Genomic DNA, 12,062 nt, shown 5'->3' with positions numbered 1-12,062 from the left:
ATAACAGAGGAGGAGAAAAAGCAGTATGTACTGGAACTTAAGAACAAGTTTGAGCTTCTGCAGACTGCTCAGGACCAAGATATCGACGAGGAATATTACAACTTTCTGAAAGTGATAAAGCCCAAGAAACCTATAGGGAAACAGAAATCCAAAATCTTGTCATGATGAACCAAAGACGACAAATGAAGAGCAAGAAAAACACTGACAGGGAGAAAATTGAGTATACTGAGTTATGCAAAGCCATTAGAAAGAGACTCAGAGAGGACATAAGAAGATTTAACACAAGAAAAGTAGAACAAGCATTAAGGGAAAACAAAGGATTGAAATCAGCAGCCATGAGCAGTAATACAGAAAGACAAATGATACTGAAACTGAAGAATAGCGATGGTGTACTTATAAACAGCAGAGAAGGCATAATTCAAATAGCAGAAGACTACTATAGAGAATTATACAAGGAGCGAGGGAATGATACCAGCAGTGGGGAAGATGGATTGCAAAGTAGCAACACATACGACATACCCGATATTCTTCCTGATGAGGTAGAACATGCATTGAAGAAAATGAAGAATCAGAAAGCCCCGGGGGAAGATGAAGTTACTGTAGAGTTGTTAAAATTGGGAGGAAGAGACATAACACAAAAACTGGCAAGGCTCTTCACAAAGTGCATTAGAAAAGGTGTGATGCCTAAGCAGTGGAATAATGCAGTCATAGTTTTGCTGCATAAGAAAGGAGATAAATCAGAAATTGGAAATTATAGACCAATTAGCTTGTTATCCCATATCTACAAGTTGTTCACAAGGGTCATTACTAACAGATTAGAAAGAATACTTGATGAGAATCAACCAAAAGAGCAAGCTGGCTTTAGGACAGGATTCTCAACTATGGATCACCTTCACGTAATATCACAACTAATGGAGAAAGCAAATGAATATAAAACACCATTATGCCTGGCATTTGTGGATTATGAAAAGGCATTTGACTCCATACAGCATAAGGCAATGTTTTGGGCACTGGAAAGACAAGGCATAGATACTCCATATATTATGATTTTGAAGAAAATATATGAGAGTGCTACATCCTTTATTAGACTAGACAAAGACAGTAGGAAATTTAAAATCGAGAAAGGAGTTCGACAAGGAGACACAATATCTCCGAAGCTGTTTACTGCTGCCCTTGAGGAAGCTTTCAGAAGATTAGACTGGTCGCAGAAAGGAGTCAATGTGAACGGAGAGTACCTAAACCATTTACGATTTGCAGATGACATTGTAGTCATAAGCCACGATCCCAAAGAATTAGAGGAAAATCTTAATCAGTTATGTACAGTTAGTAAGGATTTTGGACTAAAGATGAATATGGCTAAAACAAAAGTAATGATGAACAGGTATGCCACGGAAAGGGAAATAATGATTGAAGGAGCAGTAATTGAAAAGGTGGAGTCATATACTTATCTGGGACAAGTTATTAGCTGTAATAATGATAAATGGCTGGAAGTCAAGAGAAGAATAAATTTTGGATGGATAGCATTCAGGAAATATAGTCACATACTGAAGAGCAATATCCCAGTTTGTCTGAAACGTAAAATAATGAATCAATGTATACTCCCCACCATGACTTATGGAAGTGGAACTTGGGCACTCACCAAAAGAATGGAAGAGAAGCTAAGAACTACACAGCGAAGAATGGAACGAATTATATTGGGAATTAGACTGTTAGATAAGAAGAGAAACACATGGATTAGGCAGCAAACTCAAGTAAAGGACATTCTTATCAAAACTAAAGAACTAAAATGGTCTTGGGCAGGACACATAGCTAGAAGACATGATGACAGATGGACTAAGAAAATAACAGAATGGTACCCAAGAGGAGCTAGAAGAAAACCTGGAAGACAAAGGCGGAGATGGATAGATGAAATTCATGAGTTTTTGAGTAGTAAATGGATGGCCAGTGCTCAAAACAGAAGGAACTGGAAAGTTGCTGGAGAGGCCTTCATCCTGCAGTGGATTGAAAATGGCTGATGATGATGATGTACTCTCCATGTATAATAACACATTTCTCCCATCTATGAATCAGTTGTTTAATGCTTGATCATAGAAGTCTGTACTTTTTGCCTGAAACCACGATTCCACTTCATTGATGACTTCCTGAGACGAATCAATGTGGCATCCACGCAATGGTTTCTTCATTTCTTGAAACAAGAAGTCTGACTGTGCTAGGTCAGGAGAATAGAGTGGGTGCTGCAGTAGTTCGAAGCCTCACAGAAATCCAACAGTTGGCAAGAACGTTGCATTCGACATTGCTTCTGCAAAGGCATCAGTAATGTTTGAACCCATCATGCATAAACCTTAGACATGTGAAATACTGTGGGCAGACCCATAAATAATTCCTACTGCATTTGCGATGAAATGAATTGTCACATATCTGTCACTCAGCACCAGCTGCTCAACCATTACAACTGTCTCACTGTCTGTAGATGTTGATGGCCTTCCTTCTCTTGGCTTTTCAGACACTTGTACGACCGCACTGGAACTCCTGTTTCCACTTTTTTTTACAGTGTCATAGGATGGACAATTCTGCCCATACATAGCTTTCATTTCTTCGTCAATTTCCTGAGCTTTCTTGCCCTGCAAATGCAGGAACTTGATCACTGCTTGTTATTCCACCTTTTCAACCATAGCGTCCTTCCTCAGATTCCGGGCTCCACTTCTGGTGTATGATCATCTATGGGAATGAAATTTCATATGTTAGTTATTGAATATGTAGACAACTTATATTAAATATAGCACCTTCCTACTGATGTTTTATCTAGGTCAGGGTACGAACGTTTTGATACCCCCTTGTGTGTGTGTGTGTGTGTGTATATATATATATATATATATATATATATATATATATATATTAAGATATATGTATAAATATATATAAAAATATATATATAAAAATACCATAAGATGTATCAAAATATAATCATAAAATGTAATTTTAGCCTGATGGATATATCAGAGTGACATGTAAATAAATAAATATTTTATTCAAAAATTTGTATTCAAAAATTTGTAGAACAAGCTGTTCTAAATATTTTCAATGCTGAAAAAAAGTCGCAAGTTAGGGTTAAATTTGAAACTGCCTGCAACCCTGCCCAGACACGATAGGAGGGAGTATATGGACCTTGTCAACCAATTTGGCTCTGGAGAGATTGTGCAGGGATCATGGTGTAAAATTTTTCTCAGCTTGGTCTGTGCTTGTTAACAGGAGAGATTACTTCTACAGGGATGGGATACACTTAAATAGAAGGAGTGCAATAATATTTGCTGATGCTGCTATCAAGGCAATGTTAGGTGGGTCGGAAAACTTCTAGCTTGGGGAGATTCACAGACTAATAGATTAACAGTAGCCGCAGTCAGAGGTAGAAATGATTCTTGCATTGCTTATATTTGAATGAGCAGCAGCCTGGAAAGCAAGTTGCTAGTTTCAGGAACTGCTGGGGTCATGAAACAAATAAATACATGGGCTGTGTTAGAGTAACTAAGAGTAAGAACAGATGCATGTATACTTGCATGTACACCAATGCTAGTAGTATAGTAAATTAATTTGACGAATTTGAAGTGCTGGTTAAGACATCCAAGGTGGATATTGTTGGGATATCAGAGATATGGTGCCACTCAGATATAAGGGATGCAGAATTGGAATTTTGGAAGTACAATGTGTACAGAAAGGATAGACAGGATAGGAAGGGAGGAGGGGTTATGCTGTTAGTTAAGAAACACGTAAAATCTAAGGAAAATGTCAGTTTGGTGTAACCTAAGCACTGGGAAAGCAAAAATGAGGGTAGGAGTTTGTTATAGGCCTAATGAATCTGATGAGTGTAATGAACAATTATACAGAAAAATAGTGGGCCAGTAAATCAGTCATAATGGAGGATTTTAACTTCCCAGATATAGCCTGGAACTTGTGGGTTGGTCACTTGCACACTAACAAGGCTTTTGTGGATTTATTGGATGATTATTTTCTACAGCAGCATGTTAGAGAGACAACAAGAGGGAGTAACACTCTTGATCTGATTATCAGAAGTGATTATTCATGCATTAAGAATTTTCAGATAAAAGAACCACTAGGTGGCAGAGATCACAGTGTGCTGATGTGGGATTTATTGAAGATGTAACTACCATCAAGGGTAAAGGGAAGAGTTTTTGTAAAGGCAACTACAGTGGTCACAGATATTTTTTAGGTTCTATATTGTGGGACCAACTGATGATGTTATCATCAGCAAATTCTAAATGGGATGTATTCAAGGAATAATTTTGGAAGCTACTAGGCTTTTCATACCAACCAAGAAATCTTGTTTAAGGTTTAGGCCCAAATGGATGTCAGATTAACTGAGACTTGTGGCAGAGAAGAAAAATGCATAGGGTGCACATAAATTGTCAGGTGACACAGAAGCCTATGGTAGATACAAGCTAGTGTGTAATCAAGTCATAAATGAGGTTAGGCAAGTGAAGGCAGATTATGAAAAATCTTTGGCAAATGATGTAAAGAAAAACAGCAAAGACTTTTTCACTTATATAAACTCTAAAAGGAAGGGGATGAATCAGATTGGTCCATGTGATATCAATGGTTTGACTGTAGATGATCATTCTCAGATAGCTGCCGAAACTAAAAGAGTATTTTGCATCTACATTCACACAAGAGGAGTTATTCAAGGAGGAGAGGCCAGAAGTTTATCAAATTCTAACAGGGAATTAAATGATTTTGTAATAGGTGAGAGCAAAGTGGAGGAGAAATTGTTAAAGTTAAACACAAGAAAGGCACCTGGGGTAGATGGGATCCAGTTATGTTAAAGGAGGTGGCAAAGGAAATAAGCAAACCCTTAGCCATAATTATGAGAGCATCTTTGGACTCGGAAGAATCCCCACAGATTGGCGATGTGCAAATGTATCTCCAATTCACAAAGGGGGACAAAGGGTGACATGAGTAATGACAGACCTGTTAGTTTGGCTTCTGTTCCAGGGAAAATAATAGAGTCACTGGTTAAAGAAGCATTGCAGGATCATCTAGACAAGACAGCAGTAATAATTCAGACACAGCATGGGTTTGTCAAGGGTAAGTCTTGTCTGACCAATTTGATTGGATACTATGATGTGGTCACAAAGGAACTGGAGGCAAAAAATAATTTTGATATCATATACTTGGATTTCAGGAAAGCTTTTGATACTGTTGCACATGGAAGACTTGTACAAATTGGGGCAGTATGGCATTAAGGGCAAGTTGCTACAATGGATAAAAGAATGGTTGGGTGGGAAAAGACAGTGGTAATCAGTGGTTACTGCTCTATGTGGACTAATGTTATTAGCGGTGTCCCTCAGGGTTCGGTGTTGGGCCAGAGTTCTGGAAATTGCAGCTTCTGGAGCTGCAATTGTTGTTTTGTATATTTATCAATGATATTGATGAAAGTATATCAAACTTAATGTCAAAGTTTGCAGATGATACAAAGGTTGGCAGGGTGGTTAATAACAGTAATGCCAGTATGCTGCTGCAGCAAGATCTAGAAAAGTTTGGTAGATGGGCTGAGAAGTGGCAACTGAAGTTTAACATTGACAAATGCAAATTACTGCATATGGGGTAGCAGTAACTCCAGAGAAATGTATCAACTATGTGGTGTTACACTCAGGGTAGTGGAGAATAAAAGAGACGTAGGGGTAATTGTGCAGTCAGATATGAAGTTTTCTGAGCAGTGCAGACAGGCTGCCAGAGTAGGTCATAGGGTCTTGTCAATTATATACTGGAATTTTGCGAGCAGGGATAAGGATATGATTGTCCCATTGTATAAGGCAATGGTCATGCCACACCTTCAGTACTGCGTACAGGTCTGGAAGCCTCATTTTAGGAAGGATGTAGAGTTGCTAGAATGAGTAGAGAGAAGGGCAACAATCTTGGTGAAGGGAACAAAGGGGTGCTCTTATGAAGAAAGGCTTAAGTTCTGGAAATTGCAGCTTCTGGAGACTTAAGCGCCTGCGAGGCGATCTGATTGAGGTGTAGAAGGCCTTGAATGGATTGAGCAGGCTCAGTGCTGATGAGATTCTTGCTCAGATTACAACCCTTGAGGAGGCCTAGATTCAAACTGTGGAAAGACAGTTGTAGAATAGATCTGTGGAACTTTGCCTTTAGCCAGTGGGTAGTGGATTTCAGGAACAAACTTCCATTTGTTGTTGTAGAAGTTGATAGCTTAAATAAATTAAAGACAGAATTAGACAAATATTTGGAATGAATGAATCAGTGAATTGGGAAGGGCTTTTTTTTTTTTTTTTTTTTTTTTTGGCTGATGCTGTATAAGCTTGCTTTCTTGCATCATGTGCAAGAAATGCTAAAATGGTGTTTAGTGTTTGTAGCTCTATTATAGGTACACTTTCACCAAGTGAAAGTGTACCTATAATAAATGGGAAGGTGCACCTACCCATTTTCATAAAATGGAGTACTCCTTCAGTAATGGCATCACATATACAAATTAGTGAAGAATAGGTAAGATAAAATATTTGAGTGACCTGGCATGGTAGTTGGTGCCAGATAGACTAGTACAGGTATCTCAAACTGTAAACTTACTGGGATTTTCATGTAATACTGTGTCTTGAGCGTATCGAGATTTCCCCAATAACCAGATAACATCCAGCCAACAGCAATTCCATATTCAGAAATAGCTCATTGATGTGAGAGGCCAATGGAGGCTGATAAGGATTGTGCGGAGTAACAGTCAGTCAAATAATAACCTAGTAAAATAATTGTAACCAAAGAGGCATTTAAGAATATACAGTTCATCGTACCTTTCACGGATGGGGTATTGCAACGAACAGCTGAACTGGATTGCACTCTGTTAGCAAATAAAAAACCAAAATGTATGGTTACAGTGTGCTCAGGAATACCAATGTTGGGACAGTGGAGGATTGGAAAAACATTGTTTGGTCTCATAAATCCCAGTTCCTGCTGTTTCTGATTGGTGTTCCAGAATATGGCAGAGACAGAATGATTCTATGAGCCCACTCTGTCAGGTGACAGTAATGCATGCTTTGTGATGTAATGGTATTGGGAATGTTTTTGTGGTGCACTTTGGACCCTCCCCCCCTCCTTCCTCCTTGATACCATTGGAACAACATATGAATGTCACAGATTCTGGAAATTGTTTCCAATCAGATGCAGTGTATACATCTGTGAATGGGTTTTTCCAACAGGAAATTATCTGTAATCCAATCTGTATTCTTATTCAATTTGCAACAACTGTGGGGAAATAGTCAAGTCAGCATGGACCAGCATCCCTGTGGCTTGCTTTTGAAACCTTGTTTAGCCCATGTCACTATGAATCCAGGCTGTTCTGTGAGGTTTAAGTGGGACTTACTTGCTATTAGCCCATTAATGCCCAGAATTATAAAACCTTTAGGATTTGTGAAAAAAAAATAATGGTGTGTTCAAATTGACCTAAAAATAGTAAAAAAATTATTAAAAAAATCTTACACTTGTAGTTTATGAGTTAGAAGGTGGGTTGCTAGTGGCCCCTTGGGCACTGAGACACCTATTATAGTAAAAAGAAAATCATTTATTTCTTAAAAACAGGTAACTACATTTTATGAAACGTATCGAAACTTTTGTTATGAAGGGGAACCTGGCAGTCTTCACGCTTTTGTTTTGTTTTTGCAAAGAGAGCACATCATCTTGGTTGTTGGCAGATAATAAGGTGATGTTTTTCAGATGTACAAGATATTGATGCTTGCTTTGGACCAGGCATCTTTAGTTTGGTTCCGTACTTTTTTAAAAGCAACTGTGCAATTTCCCTTCGGAAATATAGGTTATCCTTCTCGTATCCATAAGCTTGTGCTAACTGGCTAGCGTTGGTAACACAAAGATCTATCATCCAGTATAGTATGGACGTTTACCATTTTTTCCCTCATAGATATTCTGTAGTTAGAAATATGATTGTCCATTTGATTGACACCACCCATGTTTGTATTGTACATCTTTATAGCATTGGGTTGAGGTACATCTATTTTCATTTTGTCCTTCAAGGAAAATCTCTTGCATTTTTGAATAGGCTGAATGCCATGTTCATTTGACATAACAGTCACAACACTATTATCTTTCCATTTTACACCTATTATGTTCTTTTCTTTATCAATTGCACTATCCATGTTCCCTCTCTTCCCTAATTTCATTTGTTTGTATCTTTTAAACCATTCTGTTCTCTCATACTGTTCCTGTTGCACCCAGGTTTTTTTTATTATAAGATCATAAATCAACCTGGCCGATGTAAAAAAAAAAATGTCGAAATATAATGAGAATCGAATATCAGGATAATTTCTTTGCAAAACTTCAGCAAAGTTTAGCACAACAGCTTCACCTAGACCATGAGTAGCAGTTATACCTTTTGCTTGTCTTCCCTGATATACATCGAACAGTACCCAATATCCTGGCTTGGTGCTCATGACCCAGGCTTTGTAACCAAAACGAATTGGCTTACTTTGGATGAACTGTTTACAGCCATGTTTACCAAAATAGGGGATCATTGATTCATCGATAGACATATTGGGTTGGATTGGAGCATATTGAATAAATTTTTGGTTGAGAATAACCATAATAGGGCATGGTTAGGCCATTTTGTCACCCTGAGCTGAGTTGTTATCCGCTGCATGAAAATACCTATAGATTTCTTCAATCCTCTTACGTGCATTGTTCCTGAAACTAAAACATTGTGTACATCTTCACTTCCTTCTCAAAACATTCTTCTGTGAGGTAAAGGAACATAATCGCTGAGAAAAAGAATACCAATGAACACATACAACTTGTTTGTTGATAATTCAAATCCAGCTACATTTTTTTGGCTAGCATACATGACCATATACTGTATTTTACAAGTTCTTCAACTAAGTACTTGTTCATAAAAAGCTCAACTTTCTTTCTTTTTCCTGACTTTATTTTGATAACGTTAAAGGCGATGGCATAGTACCCTTCCAGCCAGTTTTGGGAATAACAAGACTAAGATCACCATTTGCCCATTGAAATTTGCCAATTTTTTACCTTTTTTTTTTTTAGGCAATTCCTTTATTTGGGAAGATTTCTTTAGTTTCTTGAATATTGGATAGACGAGAATTGTTTACTTTTTCTGCTGACATAACGTTTTCTGCATCTAACTCTTCACTTTCTTCTTCAATCTCTAAAATTCTTAATTTTGACTCCTTTGAAAACAAATTCGTCCTCTGCCTGTAACTGTCTGCTACTTAAATGGTTTGGGTCATAATCTTCTTCATCACTGGAATCGCTGGCAGTATTCTCACCATTTTCCAGAGGAGTAATATAGATACCATCAGGCACTACTGTATCATTTTCTAAGTCAAAATTTATGATTTCTTCCAATAATTCAGCAGTACACAGTGGTTTCTTTCTAAAAAACAAAGTATATTTATTTGTCAGGGAAAATCATTACATATGTCCAAAGGGTCATTAATGACCCACAGGAAAAAAATACATTGTAGTTGATATTCTATTCAACATAAAAGTAGAATAATATCAAAAATGTTTGTAAGCAACTTTGTTCCAACAAAAACGTATAACGAATATAAAAAATAATTAACTAAAACCAATTTACCAGTAATATTGTGAAGACATGTCGGGACACACCAGAAATCACTCTGAATTGCTGCACTTGTAAACACGCAAGTGCTCTTTACGGCTAAAAATATAACATTACAACAGACGTAGAAAAATTTTCTGTATTAATGTAAGATTCATCTATTAGTTGGGTGCTGAACTAGAGAGATTTTTAAAAGATGGGTTGCTAATGACCCCTTGGGCATTAATGGGTTGGGTAGGTGTACCTAAAAAAAAAAAAGTGATCACTTTGTGTATAGCTACTCATTTGATGCTTGAACACTTGCAGGGATTGCAGAAACTTTTCAGAAAGTTTACTTACTCTATAAGACTTTTTCATTCTCCCATCAGTGTTGACTACAGTCAGTTTTAGGAGGTTCAGACTGTAGTGACAAATGAGTGCTGTTCTATACAACAGTCATACACTTTGAAACTAGTTCTGTAATATTGTAAGCTCTGTGCTATAACCAGATTTGGTCACCGCTGATTATTCATCTCTTTCAGGTGCACTATAGCCAGTGTAGCTTATGTGCAATTAAACACACACACACACACACAAGAGAGAGAGAGTGCGAATGCTAAACAGCTTTTATAATGTGTGTATAATAATATATTGTTAATTTTACAGGATCCTGACAAACCTGGAGAGAAACCGCATATGCAGAACTATGAGGTTGATTTGAACACGTAAGAGTATTTACGAGCAGTTGTTTTTATTTAGTTTTTTTCAAAGAATTTTTCTTTTATAGTTAGTTATTTTGATTTTTTGTATGAAGTGCTACCAGGCTTGCCTGGTAGCCCTAGTAAGAGTCTCAGCTAACAAGTAGTCTCCTTGTGGCCAAGGTTGGGAGTCAGGGGGAAGGGAACCAGGTGTCTTCTGTCCCCTGGCTGCGATGTTGCCAGGGGCACTCAATGCTCAATGTAACTACATGCATACTTACACACCTACATACATACACTTGCTGGCCTTGGCCTTATTAGTGCTAATGCTCCTAAAAACCAAACAACAAGCCTTGGCCTTGTGCCTATTCAGATGCTGCAGCAGCATGTAGGGCAGGGGTGGGCAACAGCCGGCCCGCGACGATGTTGAATCCGGCCCCCCTCGGTAAATGCATAAATATCGAAAATCCATACCTGACTACTCGCCGTAAACGTTCGGCTTAATTCGGTTCAATCGGGAATTGTGGCCAGTACAACAGTAACCAAGTGATTCTACGCAGCGTCAAAGAGTTATTTCCTAATTATTATTGTAGCATCGATCGAATGAAGTTCCTTTGGGTTTGACTTCTTATTGAAAAAAATAATATTGGTGCGAGATATTTTGTTTTATGCCTTTTCTAATTATTACAATTTTTAATTTAATATAATTTATAGCCCATAAAATGAGCCAATTAAAAAAAAAAAGAAAAATTGATGCCGAATGCCGCATTTTCAATGATAATTGGACATTCAGATATTTTTTTTAAAAATACATTAATAACTTGGTAATTCAAGTAATATAACATTTTTTAGGTTCTGATTTTTTTTATTAAATCGTTCAATCTATTCTGGCCCGCATCATGATGCGAAAATTTCATTCGGCCCGCATCATGATACGAAAATTTTATTCGGCCCGCTGACGAAAAAAGTTGCCCACCCCTGATGTAGGGGGAACCCTGGAGACCACAATAAAAACAAACACACCATGACTTATCTATTCTGTATACTGTTAGTAATCCTGGGTATAACCTCCATGCACAAGTACATGGTGGGTGACCACACAGGTGTGAACCAACATAAGCAGGGGTGCGGGTGTGGCACGCAAACCACATGGAGCAACGCCACCGCTCTATGTTACCAGGCAGTACTAGGTGGTAGATGACTCTCATCAACCGGTGAAATACCACCACTTTGCTTATTGGAGGCTTGAAGTGGTGGAACCCATGTTTAGTCTCTAGAGCTAAGTTCCGGTCAACCCTTCCCTATCTCTTCCATCATGCAGTATGATTGATGACTTTTGAGGTTATGATGAATGTTGTGACCAGATCCAATATTCCTTACATTTCGAGGGTACAGCTCTAAAACGGTGTTCACAGGCCGGCCGCTAGTTAGTACACCGGACCGAACCTATTGGTAACTCTCTAGGAGGCTTCCAGATCAGCTAGTGTATAATCTTACTACCTCTACTCTGCCAGATAGTGACTGGAGGGAGTCCGAGTAGTGTGTATGCGGGGAGCATTGTCGAGTCCACGTTATGTCAAGGATCTGGGTATATTCTGACTATGTGTACGCCATATCCAAAAATTTCATTACTTCATACAGCATGTCCCACCCACTTTTTCTTACTATTGAATACACCATGAACTGTCAAACTAATAGAGCAAACTTATCTGCGAAAAGATCTAAACTTCCCAAGCACTTCCTAATTCATTTCACAAATATACGTGGTCTCAATTCTA

At 38.1% G+C, this 12,062-nt stretch overlaps 1 protein-coding gene across 1 annotated transcript in view; it reads left to right on the top strand.

Moving 5' to 3' along the window:
• The window catches only part of LOC150089752 (succinate dehydrogenase [ubiquinone] iron-sulfur subunit, mitochondrial-like), a 162,109-nt gene that overhangs the window by 40,468 nt on the left and 109,579 nt on the right, over positions 1-12,062 (top strand). Inside the window, exon 3 of the mRNA XM_090368781.1 lies at positions 10,253-10,311. Within this exon, the coding sequence (XP_090224907.1) occupies positions 10,253-10,311 (59 nt within the window). The remainder of the gene's footprint in view (positions 1-10,252; positions 10,312-12,062) is intronic.

Source organism: Mastigoproctus giganteus, chromosome 2, assembly GCF_048544385.1.
Source record: "Mastigoproctus giganteus isolate SK-2022 chromosome 2, ASM4854438v1, whole genome shotgun sequence".
Classification (NCBI taxonomy): Eukaryota; Metazoa; Arthropoda; class Arachnida; order Uropygi; family Thelyphonidae; genus Mastigoproctus; species Mastigoproctus giganteus.
This window is presented reverse-complemented; position numbering and strand designations above follow the sequence as displayed.